General features: G+C 42.1%; 1 protein-coding gene across 2 annotated transcripts; it reads right to left on the bottom strand.

The window, feature by feature from the left end:
- Positions 1 to 452: 452 nt before the first annotated feature.
- Positions 453 to 25,641, bottom strand: Tbpl1 (TATA-box binding protein like 1). Of its 2 annotated transcripts, none has more exons than XM_040758164.1 (7): positions 25,500 to 25,641; positions 7,870 to 8,048; positions 5,087 to 5,169; positions 4,885 to 4,948; positions 3,243 to 3,346; positions 3,061 to 3,155; positions 453 to 972 (listed from the first exon to the last, which is right to left on the bottom strand). In XM_040758164.1, the coding sequence occupies exons 2-7, from the start codon at positions 8,002 to 8,004 to the stop codon at positions 893 to 895; spliced, it is 561 nt and encodes a 186-aa protein (XP_040614098.1). In that variant the 5' UTR covers positions 8,005 to 8,048; positions 25,500 to 25,641; the 3' UTR covers positions 453 to 892. The 2 variants fall into 2 exon arrangements, with proteins under 2 accessions (XP_040614098.1, XP_005065873.1); XM_005065816.4 differs by lacking the exon at positions 25,500 to 25,641 and adding an exon at positions 24,821 to 24,959.
- Between the last annotated feature and the right edge of the window lie 836 nt (positions 25,642 to 26,477).

The raw sequence follows: 26,477 nt of genomic DNA, 5'->3' as shown, positions 1-26,477 counted from the left end.
GTCTTTGCAGAGTAACACAGGTAATAGGAGGTACAACCGAGCACAACTTCCTTCTCATACCCATCTAGAGAGGAAAAGGCCTCTTTGAAATGACAATTCCTTTGCTTTTAAAAGTCATTTAACATTTTCTACCATATTAAATTAGTAACAAAACATTGTTTATCTGTGGAGTTTTACCCTAGTTACCTAGAGCTTATATACATGTTCTCTGATTTCCAATCTGCAAGAAAAAATTCTAATTGATATTTGGTAACAGAGCATGAAAAGATACTATATACATGTAGCATACACACACACATATATACATATATATGTACACAAACACACTTCAAAAAGAAGCCCACATATTTTAGCCAAAGTTTAAGCCTGCATAGATTTTAAAAAATTATGAATACAGTTTGTTTAAAAGAGAAAATGGTGAATAAAAGTTACAGAATGGATATGAAGAGAGATCTTTTCCAAACCTTTATTTGTGCACATTCAATTTAAAAAGATAACTTTTACAGGTTCTTTGGTGCCCATATTCAGCATACAAAAATGTAAAAGACTATTCACAAATAAAACACATTAGCTCAAACTGGAAAAATAATGACAACAATAAAACAATTTTTTAAGGTAGTGCACACTGTGACAGCTCTGCCTGTGGGGACATGAGAATTACTGCGAAAATAAATAGAATGTCCTTTTTTAAAAGCAGCAATGTCATGTCTTGTAAACTTCCTTTTTATATTACAGCAAAGTTTGAAGTGAAACCCAAAGGGACTGGAGCTCACACTGTAGCGGTGAGCAGGAGTCTATTCCTCAGTCACTGTTGGTCCAGTTTTCCTTGTGTTTTGAGTCCAATGTGCAGCAGGTTTCAAGGTGCTCAGTTAGAGATAACCAACCAAGTGAGTTATAAAATTTCCTTCCTGCTTTCAAACACAAATGGGTACACCTGTTCCACAGCAGTGGCCACAGCCTTTACATTGGGCCCTGTAACCAACAAAATAAGGAAGGGTTAGGAGGAGCCCAGAGAGGGATGCTAGGAAACTGACTTCCCAGAGTTAAACACACTTAACAGCTGGTTTAGAGAACACATTTCCTTTCTTGACCATTAAAACACAAAGCTATGTGCTTTTAGATTTCTGACACTGGCATGAAAATCTGTTCTGCCAGAGTCGGACAAGTGGTACTGCAATCAATACAGGAGGAGGGACAAACTGATTGGATACTCGCCATCCTTTTGGTCACCGTCAGCAGATTAGACTCAGCTGAAGGTCACAGGTCATGAGGCACCCAGCCAAGTGATGCAATGCGCCTACCTAAACAGCGGCTCTTACATTACAGAGTCCAAGAGTCTCCAGCCTCACATGAGAATACCAAGGTAGGCAGCTGACCCTCAGAGCTTAGAAATTTGGCGGAGTTCTGGAGGAAGCACCGGGTGATGAGGCCATGCAATGTAATTAATTATTAGTAATTAATCCACAGAACCCTGGATCATTTAAAGGATCAAAGGAAACACTTAAAAGGAGAAATGGTTCTTAAACTTGTAAATCAAACTTGTTTCACTAACATATAGTTACCTCTTGAAAAGTCCTGGAAACTTAGATGTGTACTGATTAAGCAGCCTGTTCTATTCATTCCTGTCTGGCTCTCCCTGGCCACTGTTTATATCACAGCACTCTCAGGAACTATCCATCTCATAGGACACTCCAGATGTATGTATGTATATAATGGGTAGTAATTAACCAGGTCAGCTATTTAACCAACCACCTATCAATTCAGACATTAAAAAGAAATAACCACACACACAGGCATAGTAACTAACTAGGTTAATTTTCTTAAATTTGTTGTGGTGTCTTGTTTATCAATTCAGTAAATATATTCTGGGGGTGGGAGAGGAGGTATGTTAAATCAGTCTCACAATGTAGTCCTGGTTAGCCTGGAACTTTGTAGACCAGGCTGGCCTCACAAAGATCTGCCCACCAGAGTGCTGGGATTAAAGGAGTGAGCTACCACACCCAGAATATACACTTTTCTTGAGGGTTCTATTTGTTACTCTATACTTAGCAGAGAACTAACTATGCATTGGGACCTCTCAGAAATCTAGGCACAGAAGTTTAGAAGCATCTGAAATTAGACAACAATGAAATTGTTTCTCATGGTCCTGTTTTTAAGATTCAGGGAGGAGCCTGGCAATTGGTTTTCAAAGGCCCCAGGAAGATGGGAAAACACATGATATGAGCTAAACTGCAGCTGATTTAATTTTCATTCTCAAGAATCGAAGAAGCAAAATTCAAGAAGACTAAGGAATCTATCTTAGCTCAGTTTTGTTTTGGGGGCCTGACTCCTAAGCAATGTCCATGTATAATTTATCATCACAGTGCACCTAAAAATCAGCCTGCAAGCTAAAGCCTCCCTGGACATGCATGCCTAGTGAACCACCCCTTCCAACCACTTAGGAGATTCAAAAGCGGCAATGAAACACATGGAGAACATAACAGACAAGATCAATTACATCTGAATATTTTGCTTATCTCCAGAGCTCATAAAATAGGTTTTTCCTAAGTAATTTAAATGCAATATACATGCATTAATATATTAACATACTATATGTGTGTGTGTATATATGTACTATGAAGATTATAGTGGAATATTCTTATTCAAATGTCTACAAAGAGTATAGTTGTACACTAGGTACAACAATGAGAGTAAGTGAAGTAAATACAACCACATGGATGCTAAGAATGAGCCTCATTAAGATGACAATGAAGGCAGGCAGACCCAGACAAGCATAGTATAGATCAGATGTTAAGTAATACAACAGTAGGAAAACTAACCTACAGTGCCTAGAGTCCGAGGACTGACTTCCTATGAAGGGTAAAGTGACTACAGGAGACAAATTAGACACTGCTCTTATTTTGTTTTTCGAGACAGGGTTTCTCTGTGTAGCCCTGGCTGCCCTGGAACTCAGAGATTCACCTGCCTCTGCGTCCTGAGTGCCTGGCTACACAATGAATCACAGAATGGGTATCTCATTTATCACTCTATCCAGAGCAGTGGTTCCATGTCATAGATTACCTGTCACTGTGATACTTCCTGTTGAAAATATCTGTAATGTAGCTCTTAGAGACTTTATCCGATAGCACACGGCAGGATGAAGTTCAGGTTCATAGCTATGTAAAAACACAATTATGTTTTGTTATTTATACCGAATGGCAGCTTCAAAGTTTGTATGGTATCTTGATTCTTCAAAGACCTACCTGGCATGAGGTCTATTGTTCTTAGTGAATTCTGGCAAACGGATTTCAAAGGGCATGTTACAAACTGCCAAAACATTCACAACCTTAAAATCTGTAAAAATTACCTATGGAGAGAAGTAAAACTACATAAATTATTTTGAAGTACGTATAAAAAGGTGCTCATGGAAATCTGCATTTATTAAAAATCTACAATAATATTATAAAATGGTATTTGTATAATTGAAACGATGCCATCTTTCAGGTTTCATGTATAAACTTAATATTGAAAACGGGACATTTAAAACTAAGTAAAGAGCAAGAGAAGGGAAGGAGGTAAAAGCAAGGGATTCAGAGTCAGATGGAAAAGCTGTCACTTAAAGAATTCAATACAGAGCTGGGTTCTTAAATTCAATGGGAAGGCATTTTTGTGGGTTCAGGTAGATGTCATCCTTGTGATGATCCAGTCAAAAGCTGCCTTTAACTCGACACTGGGACACTTATGCTAGGGAAAGAAGCTTCAAGGCTGCAAGTAGTACTTTCTTTTTAAATAAGTTTTGTTTTGTTTTGTTTTTCAAGGGTTTCTCAGCAGACCAGGCTGGCCTTGAAGTCAGAGATCCACCTGCCTTTGCCTCCCTAGTGCAGGGATTAAACGTAAGTGCCACCACTTTCATGCGAGTAATATTTTCTTAACATTAATAGCTATTCCTATCCCCATCTTCAATTGTTTGTTGTCTTCTTTAAAAAATTTCTCCTTTTTCCTTTCTCTCTCTATCTCCTCTGAGTGTGTGTGTGTGGGGGGGGGAGCATACTGGGGATTCATTCCAGGCCAGTCTCTACCACTGTGCTGTGTGTGTGTGTACACACATATACAGTTAAACATTTCCTCCCAAAACCACAGTTCTAGGTGACAGCCATTCTCCAACCCAATGCCTGCACAAAGCAGTAAAGCCAGATACATAGCCTAACTCCATCTCAGAGCCTCCTCTGCCACTTCCTCAGACACTGTGGTCCCCACTCCCCACCTGTATTATACTTTCTTCTACTTCTACAGCCCTACCCAAGAATACCTCTTCAAGGACATCTCAGTTTTGCTTTAATTTAGTCACTTGAACATGACCTACCAAGGCTACTGTATGTAGTACTTTTATTTACACTCTGACTGTAACAAAATTCTTGAAAGTGGGCAAATAAGCTATGGGTAATACTACACATGAGAGGATGCTACCCACTATGTCTGCATCAACAGGGCTCTACCAGCTCTCTAGTCATCCTGACAAGGTTTCTCTGTGTAGCCCTGGCTGTCCTGGAACTTACTCTACAGACCAAGCTGACCTCAAATTCACAGAGATTCACCTGCCTCTGCCTCCGGAGTGCTGGCATTAAAGGCATAGGCTACCACTGCCCTGGGAAGGGTCATTCTTTAAGTGATCAAAAATATTTTCTGATGAATCCATGTGTATGGTAGAGAGAGGTGGAAAAATTTGAGTCACAAGGAAACAAGCAAGGGACAGCAATTTAGGGAAAACCAGCATCTTTTCCAAATTCTCACAAAGCCATTCCTGGTTAGCAAATTCTTGAGATTTGTTTAGTCTATTAACATTTTAACTTCATAAAATTAAACCCTGGAACATTTGCATTATGCATATCTTTGGAAAAATGTTACCTGGAAACCTAGTTTCTGCAGACTACGGGCTAAACGTCGGGCACCAAATTTAGCTTCTTCTTCACTGTAGATGAAGTAAAAAAAAGATTATTATGGCAGACAATGAACTCTATTCTGAAAGCATGAGCAACTGCATCTGTGATTTTAAGTCCTCCCCATGGAGAACAAGGCAAAGGATAAAACTTACCCAGGTAGCACTCACCTTGTTGCTCCAGTGCAAATAATTTTTCCTGAGGACCAAATTGTAGCTGTAATTCTAGGTTTTCTAAGCTTCATTAATACTTTCTGGAAAAAAATTCAATCATTTAATAAGCATTAGTCTTCAGACAGCTCTGTGCTATGTGCCCATGTAATGTCCTATGCAAGGCTGAGTGAGGTAAGTGTTCAAGACTCCATCGTGAAGCTGAGTTCAACACTGAACACAATGAGAGTCTGAAGACTGAGTTACAGGTGTGTAAACAGACCTAAGAAAAGGGTCTGTACACATGTCTCCCTACAGAGTTCTCTTGATTCATCATATGCACATTTCAAATTAGAACACAATTCATTCTGAAAAAGACTTAAAATCTGTCAAAGATCAAGATGACATCCAAACTAAAATACTCTTATACAACTAAAAAATAGTAAAATGATATCATTCTACATCTAATTATTATTCTCCCACCTCAGAGTTAAGTTGTTTGGTTCTGCTTTTCTGAGTGGGGCCTTACTATGTCATCAAGCTGGCCAACAATGCATGATCATAGCCAATGAGATTTTTTTAAAGCTGAATTTAGTTCATTCTTAGTACTATTACTAAGAACTTGAGATAATTTACTTAAGGTTACTTGTATTTAGTTTTAGAACTTAGATTTCAGATAAGATTCCTAACTTAAAATCTTTTGTGTGTTGAGTGTCTATGCTATGTATGTTCACATATATGTGCATGCAGGCACACACCATGGTGTGTCTCAGTCCCTGCTTTCCACTGAGACTGTCTCTCCTGTTGTTCACTGGCAGACTGGCCCACACACTTCCAGCGATTTCATCTCTGCCTCCCTCTGGTCCGCACCACACAACATGCATGACTGCATCTAGCTTTTACATGGGTTCTGGACATCCTAATGCATCAAGTTTACACAACACCTGACTTATCCACTAAGCATTAGCCCTCCATTTAAAAATTTGGGTATAGTCATTTTAGAGTGCTGGGTTTTATAAGGCAATTTCTTTAATAAATATATCGTGAACTCTCACAATATTCATCATTCATGTTCTTTCCTTTCTCCCTGCTCCCACTTCAGTCTTTCTTTTTCCAGTCTTTCTTCTGCTGTGTATGTATGTTATATATATGTATATACATATGTGTATGTTATGCTTACGTGGTTTATCTTTTACACCTCAGCAGTGTGTAGCGGTCTACCCTCTCCCCAGCCTTCTCTGTACACATCCTTGCCAGCTGTGGGAGTTTGAATGAGACTGGTCCATAGGCTCATATGTTTGACTGCTTGGACCTCACTTGATGGAACTGTGTGATGTGGTAATATATGATTTATGTTTTATTAAAGATTGTCTGAGGGGTCAGAAAAACAAAGTCAACTTCAAGTTATAGAGGTCAGGCAGTGGTGGTACACACCTTTAACCCTAGGGCTCAGGATTAAGAGGTAGATGGATCTGAGTCCAAGGCCACCCAGATCTACCCAAGACTGATCCAGTTCTAAAGAGAAACAGCTCATATAAAGATGATCCCAGCACCTGGGATCACACACCTTTAATCCCAGCATTAGGGAGGTATATAAGAAAGGAGCAAGGTCAGTATGAGGCATTCATTCTCCAGCCACATTGAGGATAAGAAGACACTCAAGTCTCAGGATTCTCCAGCCATGCTGAGGAGAGGCTTGGTGAGAGCTCACAAGGACAGAATCAGCCCTTTCAGCTGAGGTAGACAGAGTAAGAGCTAGTGGCAAGCTGCTTTGCTTTTCTGATCTTCAGCTTCAAGTTTGAACCCAAATATCAGTCTCTGGGTCCTTTTATTCATTGTGTTACAGTTTGGGAAGGATTAAGAGATGCAGCCTTGCTGGGGGAAGTGTGACTCTAGGACTGGCTCTGAGGTTCAAAGCCTTGTGCTTGTGGTCATGAGGTGAGCTCTAGCTACTGCTTTAGCCCCAGGCCTGCTTGCCCACCAGCTGGCAAGTTTCCCATCCCTGAAACTGTAAGCCCTCAATAAACTCTTCTAGAAACTGCCTTGGTCATGGTAACTTATAACAATAACAGAAAAGTAACTAAACACCAGTATTTGCTATTCTTTGTTTTCCTTATGAGAGCCATTTTGATTAGGAGACATGGAATCTTGGTGTAGTTTTATTTTGCATTTCTCACATTTCTAATGTTTATTAGCTGTAGCTTTCAACATGTATTTTATCAAAGTCAAATGCATAACCACTGTCATCTATAAAGCTGACAAATCAGGGTTTCTCTGTGCATATCTGGCTGTCCTGGAACTTGATCTGTAGACCAGGCTAGCCTCAAACTCAGATCCATCAGCCTCTGCCTCCTGAGTGCTGGGGTTAAAGGCGCGTGCCGACACCACCTGGCCCAAATAGGTTTCACAAAATATAGACTCGTAAACCTAGGTTAGGATACGAATCACATTTTATTATTTAATATACTATTAATAATATATCTTAGCTAACTAAAAAGGAACATGAAAATTTGCATACAATAAAAATTAGGGCTTGTACTAAGACAAAAATATCTTAGCTAACTAAAAAGGAACATGAAAATTTGCATACAATAAAAATTAGGGCTTGTACTAAGACAAAGAGTGAGTGGCTATCACCAGTACCTGGCAGCTCCATGAGAAGGGCCACTGCTACAGGGCTCCCTGTTGCATCAATTACTACTAGCATCGAGCAAGATGCTCACCGATTCTCTGTACATACAGTATCGTTCACAGCATGGTCAGATCAGGCTGTATAGTACACAAAAGGAAATCCAGATACTTACTCCAACATCACGCTTATAAATTACATTTGCTCCCTCCAAAGCAATCTTCCTTAAGTTCAAATGGCATCTTGTTCTAAAAACACAGACTACATTTGTAATTAAAATGTCCAATGCAACATCACTGTCTGCATCCATTGGGGTAGTTTAAAAACTTAGTTTCCCACCACGAAGATCACATCCTGGGAAATAGAAACAAAATAAAAGTTATTGAACTCAAATGTTCCACTAACTTGTTTTTCACAAATAAAGTTAAAATTGCAGGAAATACAGTTTTCAAACATTACAAGAATTGAGGCTAGGCTCACACCAAAAATATTACAAGAATCAAACCATGCCTCTTCTTACCACTAAAAATGTCACAATGGATGCAATATATTTAAATAGCTTTCAATCCTTAAAAATGAGTAACTTTTACTGCTGCTGTGTTCCAGGTGTGCTATAGTTACAGGAAGAATCCGCACATTACACTAAAGGGCTAGACTTTGCGGTTCCAGTGTCCAGTCATTAGCGAGTCCTTGCCGGCACAATACAAAAACTAGTATTTTTTTACATAAGGAGTCAATTATGTTACTGCACAATTATGCTGATAATCCCTGGACTTAGGAGGTTAGGGCAGGAGGACTGCCCAAGTTTGAGGCCAGCCTGGGTTACAAAGTATGACCATGTCTCAGAAAACTAAGAAATAAAAACATGTAACACCTGTATACAACCTTATAGTATTCAATTCTATGCATCAATAACACCTTAATTTCACTGTATTCCTTTCTTATATTTTTGGACTTTCAATCTTTCATTTTCTGTTCCATGTGTACATCTGACTTCCTTTAATCCTTCACTTAGGGTTAATGTATCCACATTTGTAAGTAAAATTGTAATGGTTATAATTATAGCATGTATACGTATAAACACCTTTTTGTACTGTCTGACTTGAATATCAAGGTTATGCCAGTCTCAGAAAAATGTAAAAGTTTATTTTCAAAATATTTGAACCCATTATTTGCTTGAGAGTTTTTTGAAAACAAACTCAGTATTGTTAATAAGTATTTTAGGACAACTGATATTTTCTGCAGTATTAAATTAAAATTTCCACATCTTCTACTGTTTAGTGTCCAGGACCTACATTTTCCTGGTTTCTTGCTAGTTGTACAGGCCTTAGCCACAGCACGGCTCACCCATTTTAGCTCTGGTGTCACTCGCCTGTGTTTCTCTGTTCTTCACACCTTGCTGATAGATCGTTCTACTCTGCTTAAGTTGTCCTCTCTGGATTTTTTGTTCCATGCTTATTTCCTCTCCTAGATTTATTAATTTGTTCCCTAATTTCTTACACTGAAAAATACTTAAGCTTGAATTCCTTTTCTCCTTTGTTGGATAGCCCTTGAAGGCCATTATAACCTGGTGTTTCAGTGTTACTTTATTGGGCATATGTTTTCATTGCCTGCCAATTCTAATAACATTTAAAATTTTCTGTTACTGTTCTTCTTGGATGAGTTATTTATTTTGGGTTATCAAATTTAAAATATGTATGCACTCATATAATTTCTGTCAGCTGACAGTGACTGAGTCAAGCAAAGAATAACAGGATTATACATAGAAATCAGTAATGACACACACATGCTGTCCCCATCTAAAAGGGACTAGTTAAAAAGATCATCACACATACTATGAAATATATTTTTGTTTATATATATATAAAAATTTTATGTATGTGTGCTACAAATGTGGAGGAGCCCTCCCTCAAACATCAGGAGAGCCATCAGATCCCTTGGACCCAGAATTACAGATGGTTGTGTGATCCACCATAGGGTTGCTTGTTAGTGTTATATAGAGATAGTTCAGTGGTTAAGAGCACTTGCTGCTCTTGCAGAGGGCATGAGTTCAGTTCCCAGTACCCACACCACAAGGCTCACAAGCATCCCTAACTCCAGCTCCAGGGGATCCAACGGCTCTGGCCTCTGTTGGCACCCACAAGCACAAACATTCAACTAGTGTAGGGTCCTGGTAGTTTATTTTGGTTTATCTATTTCTCTCTCTCTCTCCTCTCTCTGTGTGTGTTTGTGAAAATGTTAACTTCTCTATTCAGAGAATTAGCACGTTATAGTGACCTTTTCCTCCTCCTTTTCAGGAGAATCTGGGTTTTGTTTTTGTTTTTTTGAGCCAGGCTTTCATGTAGGTTAGGTTGGTCTAAAACTCTACGTATCTGAGGATGAATTTGAACTTGTAATATACCGGCTGAGCTATATCCCAGCCCCAAATCTGAATTTTTAAACAACAAATACATATTAGGTTTACTGTTTAAAAAAATAAAGTTATTTCTATTTTAAATATCAACAACTTGCATACTCACTGCCCAGGATGCATGTTATAAAAAATGGCTTGATCATGTGTTTTGTCTCATTTTTCAAGTAAACACCTACTCTGAGTTTGATTGTCAAATATCTCTAAATCAAGTGTTTAAAATTACAGCTGTCCTGTTTTCCTGAAATGCTGTGTTCCCAGCACTCTATATGGTGAGCCGTGGAAGCTGACAGTCCCACCCCACCCCCACCACACCCAATGAAGTCCCTGTATGGACATACAGCACCTATGTCTAGGTCTCTGGCTTTCTAGCCTGGTGGAAGACATTCACTACAAAGTTACTTCAGCAACTGCAACCTTGGATGGACTGGAAAACACTGCCACCTCCCGGCTCTGAAGACAAACTTCATCAACAGCAACCACACCACATTTTCCATATGAAATTTAAACTGAGAGGCCACAAACACTGTCATAAAAACAAGGCAAAAGTAACCTTAACATCCAATGGAGGGCCAAAAAAGTAAAACTAAATAAATCTGTTTTTACACAACAGAAGAATCGTACTACTCTATGTGATGGGATTGCAGCTGTGGATGTTGGAGGAGCTGGGAAGCTTGATCACAAAATTAGCACCCATAATTTGAGAAGTGGCAGAATTAGGGCAAGACCGGTGACAGACCAAGTCACAGCGCCACACACACACAGGCCCACTCACCACAGCACACACACACACACACATACACATACAGGGCCGCTCATCACAGTGCGCGCTCCTGCACACACACGCACACACACACACACACAGGCCCGCTCACCACAGCACCACACACACACACACACACACACACACACACACACACACACACACACACACACACACACACACACAGGCCCACTCATTCTGCCCCGAGATCTCTCTTCTACGTCAGACAAACTACCAGTTCCAAACCAGCATCATAGTCTCTATAAAAGCTCCCAAAAAGTAGGTGGGAAAACAGCCATTTTACTGCCTCATTCCATCATACTACCCAACAGTAAATACTCCCCTGAGAACAAGAAAATAAAATCATATTTGCCACATAGAAAAAGAATGTTCTTTCCCATTTCTGAGAAGTAGCATCAACTGCAGAGAAGGGCTTTGTCATGGTACTTGCATTAGCTTTGGAACACTGGTCAGTTGCCAGCTCTCTCCAAGTCTTCAGTTCCTCTTCTGTAAACTGGTGATATCATACATACAGCAAAGGGAGGGGAACATTGTTATCATGCGCCAAAGCTGTAGATGGATTTACACGGTAACTGAACATGAGAGTCACTGCAGCAACGGATGGAAAGAACCAAATCCTAACAGATCCTAACAGGTTAGGCAGGGTCAACAAACAACAGTCACGGGCCAGTACCTGGTTAGTAAAAGTTTTCCTGGAACTCAGCCATGCTCCTGTTTCCATAGTGACTGCATCACAGGTGAGGGGTTCTGAATAAGACTTGCAGACCTAAACTATTAACCGTGTGCATCTAAAAAAGTTCGATTCCTTGGCCAATCCACTAAGGTACACCAATAAAAGACTTAACACTGAAAAACACAAAGCCCATTTTTTTTTAAAGTAACAAAAAGGTCTTTGACTGGACTCTGAACAAACCAGTATAAAAGATATTTAAATGGCAGCATCAATGATGTATGCAGATCTAATGGACTTGAGTGATGTTAGGGAATTACTGTGAATTTTGTTGGGTGACATAATGGAGTGATTACCCAGACACCCACCACAGAGATTTACACAAGTATTCAGGAGAGAAGGTCAGGTATCTGATCAACTTTAAAACATACGAATCCTTCCATATCAAAACCCAACAGATTTCTTGGGATCCAGGTGGCTCTCAATGTCTGAAACCTTGCCACACAAATCTGCACAATTTATTCAAAGATGAAGACATACAACATAAACAAATCCAGGAACTATACACTAAATTCCATTTTAATTCTACAACTATTATCACTTTAGATACACTGTCTCAAGGCTGAACTTCCTATATTCCCTTTACACTGCCTTCCCTTCAAGGGAGAGTAGAGGGGGAAAGGCAGATCAAGTGGGCCACAGCACAGCTGCATAGGTGAACCGGCAACCTTAAGCTTCTCTGGCAGGTATCATTCCATCATGAAGACATCCCTGTACTTGTCTCAAGAGCTTCTACCTAAGGCTTCAGGCCTCCGGGTTAGAATTTTTTATTTTTGTACAAGCATGCAAGAATTTATCGTATGCCTGACTCACAAAAAGCCAAAGGAAAGGATATGCCACCGAGATTGCATAAAACATCAAATAAGTGCTGAGGCAAACACAGCTCGTTACACTAAACAAAATTAATGTTCACTATGCATATCTCTACCTACTAACTGTACTACTTATTCTAATTAAAACCCCCACTACTTGTAAACCCAGCACCTGGAAGGCTGAGACAAGATCATCATTGCAGGTTCAAGGCCAACCTGGGCTACACAAAGTGAGACCTGCCTCACAAACAAACAGTTGGAAGAATGGAAAATGGATGGCATTCATGTAAATAACTTGCATCAAAATGATTATTGCGGGTTTTTTGTTTGTTTTTTAAATCTACAGAGAAGGCCAGCGAGATACAGAAGTCTCAGTAGGTAAAGGCTTTTGCTGCCACCAAGCTAGACAGTCTGAGTTCCATTCCTGGGACCCACATGGTAGAAGAAAAGAACTCCAGCAAGTTGTCTTCTGTCTAACCTCCACTTGATGTGGCCATATGGGCACACATGCAGAATAAATAAATATAAGCGAAAGAAAAGCAAATGCGATTTAAAAAAAAAACTCCACAGAGCGCTGCAGAGATCGTTTCTTACTAAGAATCATAATCTGGATTGTTGGCAACTATCTACTGGATGTACACACAAAGCAACGTAAAGGTTAAGTGTATTTAATGCTTCAGTCAATGGTATCTTTAGGCAGTGGTGCCCGGAAGGCACAAGGAGAGATTTAAATGCTGTTCCTTTTCTGAATGAGGCCACTACTGGGAGATTCCTCTCTAGGCTGTGCAGCTGACTGGGAGTTGTGCCTTGCTGCCATTGCCCTGCACCCCAGGAGTGGATTTTAAAAAAACTACTCAATTTGGGGATTCAAACCTAAAGATATACCTAGCTTCTTATTATGCGCAGACAAAATTTACTTTGGATATACTCTTTAATATTTTAAGTAAACTCTGTGATGGTTAATCTCAATTGTCAACTGGATGGTGCCTAGCATCACATAGGAGATGAGTCTCTGGGCACGCTTGTAAAGAATTGCATTGATAGGGTTAACCAGCGGGAAAACCTACCCACTGTGGGCAACAACATTCCCAGGCTGGACCCTGGATTCCTTAAACAGGAGAAAGGAAGCTGAGCACAGCACTCATACAAAATAAAGCAATAAAGATGATGATGATGGTAATATCTTTTAACAACTTGAGATAAAAAAAATTAGCTGAGTTAGTTGATTTTCCTAAGTATTAATGAGGGTAAACTGCTAACCACATAGACTTCTTTGAAGCTGTTTTATATCATTGGCTCACTTTCCTTATTCATAAAGCTCTTTTATATAAATATTAGTTAACTTAATGTATTCCTTCTGCTGCAAGTGAGTTCACTGTACTAAGTTTAGGCCATGAACTATTAAGGCTTGAAGGATGGGCCAACATGAAGAGTGGGAAGAATTCAAGGGAGAAAACTGGAAAGGCAGGGATAGGTCCAATTGTCTTTGTCCCAGCTGCAGTGGTGAGCTAGACTAGTGGGGGTGGGGAAAGACAGGCATTTACATTGAAGAAGTAAGTCATTACCGCTCTGCATTGGGAGGACGGACTGCACGATGAGACTGGTAAGGAAACCTGATCAGCAATCCAGGTAAGAGTGGGTCAGCAGCACTGGGTGACAGGGAAAAGTTCAAGAGACAGGGTTAACAGGGCTTTGTGACAGATACAGGGATAAAGGGGAAAATGGAAGGTGACTTTAGGTCTCTGACACTGAAAGGATTGCCCAGGAGAGGGAAAAATGGGCAACAATTTAGGGCCATTCTGAACTCCCAAAAGTTGTGAGACATCCAAGGAGATACAGAATAAATAATCGGCAAAGCATCTATCGTTCATGCAAGACTTGGTCTGGATTGGAGATGAAAATCTAGAGGTGCTAATGTAGAAAGCAATTAAAGTCATTCTGAGTAAAATTGAGAAAAAATGTAATTGAGAAGTCTGACACCCAAGACAAAGCCAGAGTGTGCTCACTCTGAGTTCCATTACTATGTTATTGTGCGCAGCTCGATTACAGACATTTCCACAAAAATCTGTCCTGTTTGATGTCACTGCTTAGAAGCACAATCTAATTCTTTTTCTGTATCCCGGCCTTGGCATGGTTCCCAAGGCACTATGCATTCAATAGGATATGTAGAGTTTAATTGTCCTCTCTTTCACACACACACACAGCCGTGTAAGAGCTCAGCAAATTACTCAGTTAAAGCAATCTCTTAGGAGCAGTATGACTGGGGGAAAGTACTGAAGCCAGCGCCTTAGTGCCCTCATGTGTGAAATACAGCACACAACCTACCAGAGCGCTAGGTCATGTAAAATGCTTAGCACTGCACTTGCACACGGTAGGCATTCCGATTTAGCTATTCTTACTGTTACTATTATTATCTCCTTTCTTCTTCTTCCATGAGCAGAGAAATGTTCAAAAATGGAAAGGGTTTCTGGTGATTCATTATAGTCTTCAAGCTTTGGAACACAAAAACACTCATGTGTCTTCAAATTTAAAAGCAAAAAGTAAAAGAAAACATACAATTTGATGTATCTGATCAATAAAATTAGTGTGTGGGGGGGACCTAGATTTAGCCACAAATTAAAAAATAACTCGTCTTAAACTATTTTAAATAAACATCTGGTGGCTACTGACTTGGGGACAGGTCTGTGTCTAGACTGGGAATGAAATGGCTGGTTGAGTAGCAGGTGTTCAGGCAAAGTGGGCAGGACCATAAAAGAATGACCAAGTACCACATCTGAGAAATTAAATTCATAGTCACAGCAGTTAGGCATGCCCTAAAACTTTGTAAAGACAAACCTCTCTATGAGCTTGAAGAGGTTGTTGTCCTCCTGGAACTTTCTGGGCTTCAGCTGCTGGCAATGAACTTTATGGCTGACTCCTATGTCAATCTTGACCTATCAGAGACTTAATTTCACATTTCCAAATACCTACTAGGTGTTACCTATTAAATTAAACCAACTCACCCAAACAGAATTTACCAATCCCATCAGAAACACCTGACTGGCTTTGCTTCTTCTAGAGTAAGTGTACAGAGTCAGCATCCAACATTCACTCATCTCAGTTAAAAATGTCAGAGTCTTAGACATTCTCACTCATGTATCTTATCCCAGCACTCTGGAGGCTGAGGCCGGAGGACTGTCATTAGATTAAGGCTAGCCTGAGCTACAGAGTTCCAGGTTAGCCTGGGCTGGAGTAGACACTGGATGAAACCCACACCCCTTCCCACAAAACTTCAGGACCTTCCTTCACCGATCGTTTTCTCTTTCGATCAGTTAACTTCCAATCTAGTTTCTTTTCTGTGTTCAAAGCAACAATTTCATTTTAGGATTTCTTGCACACCATTATGGCAAAAGTCTCCTACTAGAACTCTTCTCTGTTTGCAATCTCCAAAATCTAGTCCATCTACCAGAATTATCTTTCTAATTGTGCCACATTCCTACTTTTAAAAAAAATCTCTTGGCTCTCTTAGACAAACAAAATAGGATCTAATCTGCTTGGCTTAGAATGTTGTGTGCTTCCCACCTCCAATTTTCCTTTTATAACTGAATCTACTTAAAACACACCCTTACAGCCTCTGCTTCATAGCACACTGCCTGTAATGGCAGATCACTTTCTGCCTGCCCCATTCCTTCACCTAACCAAGTCTTACTCCAACTGCATTTAGTACATAACTGAAGTCACTGAACCCTGTGGGGATACAACAGGAAAAAATGGTCAGGGGAAGAACCCCCTTAGCAGTTACAGTCTAGTGGTAAAAGCAGGCAATAAACAGGTCAGCAATGAAAATAACTAGGAAGCAGGACCTAGGAAGTAAGTAAGATAACAAGAGATCCTTTAGTAGAAATGATCTAGCAAAGTGATTTCAACTCTCTTTAGAAATGAAACACGAGTCTTAAACGGACATCTAAGGAGCTAGCCTATGGAACCAGAGGACATCTTAGGAGTACTCAGCAAAGGAAGGTATCTGTCTGTGTACTGTCTACTAGACTGCAGAGCACAGTCTAGATCTCCTAAGCTTCATTTAAATGTCTTTAGCTCTTGCATCAGCAACTTGGTTCAATACTTTTGGAACAAATCAAATAATTGTGGGACTGGGGGCAAGTGGAAAAAACTGATTTTATTCAAGGTGGAAATAAGTACTACAGAAATGAACATTTAGACTTATTTAAAACAGTAAACCAAGAGCATGTATTCTCATTTATATACAGTACTTTTTACATCCATCCCCAACCCCATTACTCCCTTCTTCGTTTCACCCAAGGACCCTTATGCATCTCTTAAAGCTACTGCATAGTAACTGGCCACCACAGAATGACTAACCTGTTAAGTCTCTGTCGGGATACTATCCATTTCATAAGTAATGGTCTTTTTTTTTTAAAGATTTATTTATTTATTATGAATGCAACATCCTGCCTCCATGTATGCCTGCACGTCAGAAGAGGTCACCAGATCTCATTATGGATGGTTGTAAGCCACCATGTGGTTGCTGGGAATTGAACTCAGGACCTCTGGAAGAGCAGTCGGTGCTCTTAACCTCTGAGCCATCTCTCCAGCCCTAGGTAATGGTCTTATTCCTCTATTTAGACAAACTAACACAGTTTCACAGCTAGGCATGGTGGCCCTCAAATGTAATCTCAGGAACTGGGGAGCCAAAGGGTCACCAGTTCAAGGCCAGTCAGGGATACAAACCAAGATTCCCGCCTCAACCTCAAGACAAACAAATAAACAAACAAACACTGGTTTCAGACATCTGAAGCTCTTCCATTTTTAACAAGTGAAAAACCCAAAAGCTAAAATGGAGACACACATTTTTTTAACACAAGCATAGCCAAATACTTGTTGTTTTCCAGAGATATGTCTGAGATACACCCAGGCTGTGTGGTACTGCCTACCACTCCTAGGCCTACCAATGTGTACCTTGCAACCTAGAGGCAATGGTAACAGGATGGTGACTATGCATCTAAATAGAAAAGGTATAGTAAACATACGAGGTGACAGGAGATTTTCAGTTCTATTACAATGAAACCACCATCATATAAGTGGTCCATCAGTAATCACACCTTTATTGGATAGCATATGAAACTGCCTAAACGGTTCTGCATAGCAGTGAGTTTTTAAATTATTGCCATGCTTTTAGTCAGTCATACTGTAACTCATATTAGCAATATGCTACTAAGAAGATGAGAGAATTATTCACATGGATTTTTTGTTTGTTTTGAGCACATGCTCTCACGTAGGGACTCCAATTGACTATGTAGCTAAGAATGACCTTATACCCCTAATTCTCCTGCCTCTACTTCCCAAGTGCTGTGATTACAGGCATGAGCCATCATGTTTGACTCTTGCAATTTTTTTTAATATGCTATGTCATAGATCATTTTCCTTGAGCCTCCACAAGACTACAGAACAGAGTACCTTTCAGAGCAGCACACCACATCTGCTGAGACTTTAAATTGTGACTACCTCTTCACCATGGCTGTGCTTCTATGACCTCCCTAAGCATGAACAACAAAGATTGTGGGATGTGGCCAGCATCTATCAATGGTGGGCTGCTCAGGACTACTTCATCAGGCTATCTGAAGACACAGGGAAGCAAGACAGGGAGAAAGGCTCTGGGGCCCCAGAAGAGTGTCTGGCAAATCCAAAGGGGTGGGGGGGTGAATCATGTTCCACCAAAGCTTCTGCTTCACTGTTAGTTATCTACCCTACCTTTGCATCTGCACCCTGAGCTATACATTAGTTTTATATCCTCATATCTGCACACCATCATCTGATGCTTACAGTACGGTAGAAAGAGCCCTGGGGGAACATTTAATGAACAGTGTGTTAGAACTATCTCCAGCCCAGCAAGTTGTGTTGTAAAGAGCAGCAATGACTATTGGAGTCAGCCAGCCAGCCAGCCTCTCACCCCTCCTTTCTTTTTGAGACAGGGTATTAATATGTAGCCCTGGCCAGCCTGGAACTTACTATGTAGAGAAAGCTCGCCTCAAACTCAACAGATCCACCTGACTCGGCCTCTACCTCCACCACACTGGGATAAAAGCCATGAGCTACCAAGTCAGGTTCAGGACTTGCATTCTTAAAAGTATTCCAACACTGTCCTCAGAGTTTCTCAAGTTAAAGGAGCTCTAAACCTATATGGGCTTTTGTTGTTGTTTTGGCACAAAAGCTACAATCACTCTTTCTCCCCTCCCCCATATATCTGTGATCCACCCATATGGCTATGAAAACAGGGTCAACACAATTTTAATCAATACGATGGATTCTGACCAATCTAGTTGCTCAACTAAACCACAGGATCAACCTGACTTCACTCTGTGTAATCAGGAAAACAAAAGGTCTTATCTCTAAATGCAAACATACTTGCTAATTTCATGAGTAAAATGCAACTGAAACATGGAAAAAGGAATAACGGAACATACTCTTACATATTTAAAGCATGCCGGGCGGTGGTGGCGCACGCCTTTAATCCAAGCACGTGGGAGGCAGAGGCAGGTGGATCGCTGTGAGTTCGAGGCTGGGCTGGACTGACAGCCTCCAAAACAATACAGAGAAACCCTGTCTCGAAAAACCAAAAAAAATATTATTTTGACAAAAAAATCTAGAACTTATATATTAGACAAAATAGTAGACAAGAGTCTGAAATTTGTTTTAAGCAAAAAACTCTCTTTTTGATACAGGGTCCTGCTCTGGCTGGTCTAGAACTCAGTGATACTTCTGTACCCAGATTACAGGCCTGTTCCACCAGGTGCAGCTAAATTTTGTTTTTTAGTACCTTCCAAAGTTCAATTAAACTAAAAGACTTGAACTTAACTTTAAGTTAGCTGTCTTGATAGTTAACTATAATTATCAAATTATCTCCCTAATTAGGTAGCCTCAGTGTTTGGTTTGAGCCTTCCCACAAAAGTTTTTCAGTTCTGTAATCACTGGCACAGACCAACAGCTTCTTCAGCTACTTCTAAAATTCTAAGAAAACTACTATTTTATAGCAATTATTCTGAGAGGGAAAGCTCAAATGAAATGACTGATATCGCCACTAACAAATTTCCACTTTATCATCAATTAAGATATACAAGTAAAAAAGAATGTCTTCTAAAGAAAGACTAATTCCGCTAATGAATCAACCAGGCTATTTCTTTTATTCAGAAGAACTATACAGCAAAACAGTCGGGTCCACAGGGAAACCGCATTTCAATAGCTGTAACCCAGAGCCAGAGCCCCCTTTGTTGGTCTGTCTTTACTTACTTAGCCCATCTGCCAGAAGTGATAACCAGATGCTCGTGTGACAGTTACAGATTTTAAAAAGTACCCCTACCACCCATACACAGACACACTAAAACCTAACAGCAGAGATGAGCTCAATAGCCTGGGATCAAAAGGAACTTCAATAATGTAACCACGTCTGGGAACAAAAGAAAGGAATCAGCGATCTGATGGTTCCCCTTTTGACACACTGCGAGGCACCACAGTCACAGCACCTGTTCAAACTCTCTCAGCTCTTACACTTAATCCTCACAGCAACTCTTATACATACTCTAGACAGTAACCCCACATTGCAGACAAGGAAACTGGGGCTTCAGGAGGTGAAAGACACTTGTCAAAACGATATCATATCAAACAAAAATCAGAACCATGTGTTTAACATAGGCAGCTGCTAGGTAGGCATAGTCCATACTTTTAAATGTTACGCCAACAACATTGAACCAATTCTAATCAAGTTACTGCCTTACAACTAAGAGCTTCAAACCTAAGAGCAGAAGGAAGGCTAACCCCCAAGAAACTACTTAATTAATGTTTTACTTCTAAAACACGGCAAGTCTTCACTTAGTAAAACTTACCCTCATTCAGGCCAAGATATATACATACACATATACACACACATATATGCATATGAGATATGTATGTACATATACATATATATATATGTATCTATGTAAGATAAATAGATATACTTGCTAGGCACCATTACTGTTGTCACTCATAAGTCACAGGAAAATGTGATCTTTAACACACCATCTAAGATCCATCTTGTGTGTGTAACAAATAGGTCCATGCCTGTACGCGCCTGAGCATGGATATGCATGTGCTACAGCATGAAGATCAGAGGACAACCTCAAATACGGGTCCCCACCTTCTATCTACTTAAGACAGATTCTCTTTTTACTGCCACCTATGGCAGGCTAGCCAGCCCACACGTCTTCAGTCTCCGTGACCCTTCTAGTTATAGGACCACAAGGATTACAGACACACTACCTCATTTGACTTCATGTGCACTCTGCGGATCTGAACCCGGGACCTCACACGTGCAAGCCCAGTGTTTTCCCCCACTGAGCTACGGGCCCCAGTCCTCAGAGTACGTGGTTAAAATAAGCTATAGCAGAACTTTTGTACTGCATGGGAGGGAGATTTTAAAGTTTCATTGACCTCATATGGAGAGATCTAAATGTTCAAGAAAACACTTTGATGTAATTCTTTTGTTCGTTTGTGGTTTTTGGAGACAGAGTTTCTCTGTATTGTTTTTGGAGGCTGTCCTGGAACTCACTCTGTAGACCAGGCTGGCCTTGAACTCACAGAGATCCCCCTGCTTCTGCCTCCTGAGTGCTGGGATTAAAGGCGTGCGCCACCAACGCCCAGCTACTTTGATGTAATTTTTAATGGCACAAACCCAGCCATTTAAGACAAATTATCTTCTGTGTTACCATAGTCACAAATAAAACCAGGTAAGCAGAATTTCCAATGTGACCTGACTAATGACATTGTTCTGGAATCTTCACAACTATAAAAACAACACATACGCCACATCCCTTTCTAAGGAAAAGACCTATGCATCACAATACAGAAATGGCATTTATTAGAAATCCCCCACAGTGGCACTCCTAAGATGCAAGCAGTCCCTACATCTACCACTCAAACTGTGCAGTCAGTCATTCTTTAAACTGCTTGCATTCATTAAACAAAGCTCTGACCATGGCTCTGGTGCTCTGGGGGCTTTATAACTTGCACCACCACACAGAGTAAGAAGGTGGACCATTACACAGAAAAAAGTTAGGTTTCAAAATGGTTCTTCTCTGAGTTCCAGCCCCTAGCATTACAAAAAAGGTTCTCCTTCATCCACTAGAAAGCCCAAGGTGCAATAAAAAGAAACATCTAGTAAACAAATTAATCTCCAAAATACACATATAGAGGATATGATCACACAGTATGGCGACTCATAGTGCTGACCCTCTAGAAGCTTCCGTTATATGTGACAGGATGACATCTACACACCAACAATTATAGTACCAGCAATTATGTAATACAACATCTAAAATTCAGATGTACATCAGTTACGTTACACATTTGTCACTTCTCTGTTATCTACACATACACAGAAAGCACACTTGAAGTGGCTCTAGTCAAAAGAAAAAAAAAGAGGTGAAAAGAAATGGGTAGAAATTCCAGTAAAATTTTATAGTTCAAACATCAGCTAAAAATCTCGAGACAATAAAAGTTTTAACTTGGAGAAATGATGAAAACTTTCTACTCTATAGACTCTTTCAAAATCAATTGAAACTTTATTTTTCATAGTAATAATTTCATCACATGGCTGATGATGCAACAGAAAGAAATCAATTACCAGGTTACTCAGTGGCCTCCTTTGTTTAAGATGTCCTCATGTCCACTCAACTACATTATAGACTTGGCTAACTTTAACGGCTGAGCCATCTCTCCAGCCCAAGAATTTGCTTTTAAATAGTGTCACATTTCTGATAAGAAATCACACATTCTAAAATATTGTTATGTTCCATGACTTGTACTTTATAGCAAATTCTGCACATTCTACTCATAGATACACCAACAAAAAATTTCTGTGAGACTATTTCCCACCTGGAGAAAAATGTGTGGAATCACTTTTGCACTTCGCTCAAAATTGCAAAATGTGGTTTTTTTTAGTCAAATATTCAGATGCAAAATGGTAAGAAAAGATGGTGTTAAAAATAATGTTTGACTAACAATTACAAAAATCTTAGTTCAGTTTATAACACATAATAGGGTCTGTAATACCTTTTTATTCTCAAAAAAAAGTGACTATCTATAGTAACAGTAGTGCCACATGAGCTTTTTAGACACTTTTTATGATGAAGAGCTCAAATATTCTTACACGGTTTACTTCAATACAATCTCGAGTTGGAATGAATTTACAGCTAACAGTCATTCTGAAAGAATACAGAACATCTGATGTGCCCACTACAGTTCTCCAAATAAAAGGCTACATATGAAAATGCAACCAAGTACCATTAATGAAAAACATATACCAGCCCAGGGCATGTGGAGGAAACTCCTTAAGAAGAAGAAAAAAAAATACAGAAAGTATTTAAAACATCAGTTTAGATCAGGCACACGTAAAAAGAGAAAGTAAGGGTCAATACCACAGAAAGCAGAAACTGAACTAATGAAAGAAGCTAGAATTGACCTGCATCAGGGACCACAGCAGACGGAGGTCTCACAAACAGTCCAGCTGTGTCATACTGCTGTTTAAAGGCAGCTCTGAGGTGGAGGGCGTTCCTTATATGCACTGAAGAAACTCCAGGGCTCCACAGCCTCCACAGAATAGCCATATAAAAGTAGGAAGCAGTCCCACCATGGCTTGGAAAACACTGACTTTTTCATCTCAAGACTTTTAAAACCCAATTTGTCTTCCAATGTTCAAATTTCCAAGTCTTTTAAAAGCAAACTGTTCATCTCCTTGTAAACCTGCAAGTACTTCAGCTAACAACACTGGACCCAAAAGTCCTGGTTAAAGCTTAAAATGAAAACATATGACCAAAAAAAAAAAAAAAAGAGCACCCTGTCTGTCTGGTTCTTGTTCAAGAAAGCACACAGCATCGGATCATTACAGCTCTGGTTCCCATTTTTGGGAGCACAGAGTACAGGAGAGGACTGAGGGTGACAATGACATCCTTTTGCTTAGAAGTCAGGCTCAGCAAGGGGCAAACTGTGCCTGTGGTTGACACACTGCCTTTATGAATATCAGCGTCGAACTCATCATTAATCTTTAGTTTTGTATGAAGACCTTTGTTCCAACCGACCACAGAGATGGTATTACTGCAGAATACGACCTTTCCTGTACCACAGAGGCACTTCACTCACTGATGGAAAAGTCAGCTTTATTTTGTCTTCTGAGGCAAACCTCGAACTTGCTATTGTGGACCCCAAGTGGGCCTTGGACTCAAACCCTCCTGTCTCGGACTCTCAAAAGCTGGGATCACAGGCATGTGCCACTGCACCCAATATAACATGGCTTAGCAAAGCATAGACCAAGCAGTTTGTGATGCAAGGCTGAACAGCAGCACAAGCTGATGAATATTTAACCGGGCATGTCCAAACCCTAAACAATCCCTTCAACCCGACAACGATGAAAGTCACTTCTTGATCGGAAAGGGCTGCTCTTTTCTCAAACTTGGAAGACTGCAAGTTACGGCCGGAAGACCGAACGCCCTTCTTCCATTTCCCTTTTTCAATTACCTCAGGGAATCGGTTATGCTTTCACGCACAAGTCACAATTCTAAGGCAGTCATCTTAACCATAAACGCACAAGTTCACACTAGTCCCTGGCAGTGTCGCTCAAGGAACGGCAGGTGACAGATGCAGTCACAGAGCTCACAGACGCGGGACTGGCTTGCAGCTTGCCTCTCGGTGCAATGAGCACACTGGCAGAGCCTGCAGATGCACACAGCTCGGCAAGAGGAGGGGTATTTTTTTTTTCTTCTATTTCGGTCATTTCCGATTTTATTTACTTCTAGGACCCGTCCTGGCGATTATGAAGCGGGTTATCCCCCGCTCTCATCCCTGCTCAGACCCTATTCCCAATTCATCTTCTCTTCCCGCGGTTCCTGATCCGTTCTCCCGAAGCCCAATTCGGCTCCTACTATTATTATCAAACGCGGCTCCGGGCAAGTGCCAGGGGCAAGAGGCGACCGCGCCGCTATTTGGGGGGAGCCCTTCGCGCCGCTGCACAGCGGCCACCGCAAGTTTCCCGAGAAGCCGCGGACCCCTCGCTGATGGCCTGGCCCCCTGGTTCCCCCAGGGGCGGGCCCCACGACGGACACCATCCCTGCCGGTCTTCCGCGGCCAGGCAGGGGCGCCCCACCCCCACCCCGTTATCCTTACTGGGATGCCCGAGCCGCCGGGACCCGTCCTCTTCACTAGCCCGGTGGCCCGCGGCGCTCCCCGGCTCGGCTCCCCGCCCCGCACGGTCCCCCGCAGCCCGGTCGGAGCGCACACGCCCCGCCGCCGCCACCGCCGCCGCCGCTCTCGGGCCGCCCCGGGGCCCGCCTCCCCCCAACCCCCCAGGACCGCCGACGGGGTTACCGTGGGAAGACGGGGCGGTCGCAGAGGACGCGGCGGCAGCGCTGCTGCCGGTTGCGTCGGACGCGGAGGAAAAGCTGAAGGACGAGGATGAAGATGAGGCGGGCCCGCTCCCCAGTCTCCATGGAACTCCCGCCCCGGCCCGTTGCTAGGAGCCCCCGAGGCTCGGGCTCCGTCTTTCGTGCTTTGTTGTTCCGGGTACAGGGCGGCCGCGGCTTCCCCGCGACAATAAATAGACTAGACGCGGGGGAGCATAGAGACGGCGCGCGGCGGCTAGAGCGCCGCCAGACCCCGGCGCTCCAGGGATCCTCGCTAGCCACTCGCTTCCGGCTCTCGCTGCTCCCCTCCCGCCCCAGCCCCAGCCCCTTAGCTCGAGTTCTCCTTCCTCCTTCCTGAAGCTGCAGGGGGAGGGCACTCCAGCCCACGGGCTGGGCCGGGCGGAAGTGGCCAGAGGGGGGCCGGGAGCCCCGGCTGCACGTTAATGAGGCTCGCCTGGAGCGATCTCGAATCCCTGGGCTTGTTTTCACCCGATGGCTGGCCAACGGCATAGCGTAGCTGGGCTTTAATCTTTTTTTTTTCTTTCTTTCTAAACCAGAACCCATCGGTTTATATGAGGGAGCCCCGCTAACAGTCGTCGGGCCCTCGTCCTGACCCGGGAGGTGGCGTGGGTCCCCGGCCTTACTTAAGCGAGGGCTCCGCGGGCCCTGCAGAGGCGTGTCCGTCGGGCGGCCGCAGCGGGGCCGGCTGGACGCTGGCGACGCACACTCGCCGGTTTGAACGGCCGCACCGGGCCGAGTGCGCCCTCGGGACCCCTCGGGGCGGCGTGAGCCGTGCGGCCCGCGGAGCGAGCCTCCTAACGGCCCCCGGAGCGTCGCCGCGCGGCCCCGGCCGTCTCCCGCGCAGGCTTGCACGGTGGAGGTGGCCAGCGGGGGCAGCCTGGGTTCTGTTAACAGGCCGAATCGGGTTCCTAGATGGTTTGGCCTCTGAGGCCACTTGGCCTCTTGAAAATGACTTGGGCTGACTTCTGAGGGTTTGGGAGTGCACAACCACTTGAGATTTAATGATTTGAGCAGGAGCCAAGGGTGCCTGTTTATCTCCCTCCCTGCTCCTAAGTGTACACACACAAAAGCGCTTGAACATTTCAAAGCCCAGTAGGACAGATTTGTTTCGGGTCTATACTGATTCATTGGGGGGGGGGGTATCAAATAGCTGTATCTTGCGTGGGATAGAAGAAGCTGGGTGAGAAGGTCATGGCCGCGGAACCTGATTTTGACAGATCTGAAAGGGATGGGACCGAGGGAGGAAAAGGGTATTGAGGTCTGGCTAGCCGCTGTGTTGAGAGGAGCAAGGGCATAGTGGACACAGCTAGGAGAGAGTGACTGGAGATGAAGTTGGAGGGGAGCTAAGACCTGAAATCATCTGTGTCTTACACACAGGAGTTTGAATTTTCTTCCAAATGCTGGGGAAAGTGGAGTTTTGTGCAGGACAATGACAGGGCATGGTTTACCAAGGAAATAGCACCAGTAACGCTGCTGTCCCTGCTTAGAAGGCAAATTTACAACAATTGTGACTGATTCTAAGGTCTTTTTGAGACACTGTCCTTCAAGGAGCCCAGCAGGATACCCGTCTGTTACTTTGGATTGCCTTTTGTTATAGGCAA

Source organism: Mesocricetus auratus, unplaced genomic scaffold (assembly GCF_017639785.1).
Source record: "Mesocricetus auratus isolate SY011 unplaced genomic scaffold, BCM_Maur_2.0 Super-Scaffold_100018, whole genome shotgun sequence".
NCBI lineage: Eukaryota > Metazoa > Chordata > Mammalia > Rodentia > Cricetidae > Mesocricetus > Mesocricetus auratus.
Note: the sequence above shows the minus strand (reverse complement) of the source record. Positions and strands in the feature narration are given on the sequence as shown.

What these genes read in the sequence shown, in the direction of transcription:
- Tbpl1 (XM_040758164.1), bottom strand. Translation starts at nt 8,004, where the DNA reads ATGGATGCAGACAGTGATGTTGCATTGGACATTTTAATTACAAATGTA. An exon ending in TTTATAAGCGTGATGTTGGA is followed by an intron (nt 5,170 to 7,869) that starts GTAAGTATCTGG and finishes ATTTTTTTCCAG; the next exon opens with AAAGTATTAATGAAGCTTAG. An exon ending in AACAATAGACCTCATGCCAG is followed by an intron (nt 3,156 to 3,242) that starts GTAGGTCTTTGA and finishes GTTTTTACATAG; the next exon opens with CTATGAACCTGAACTTCATC.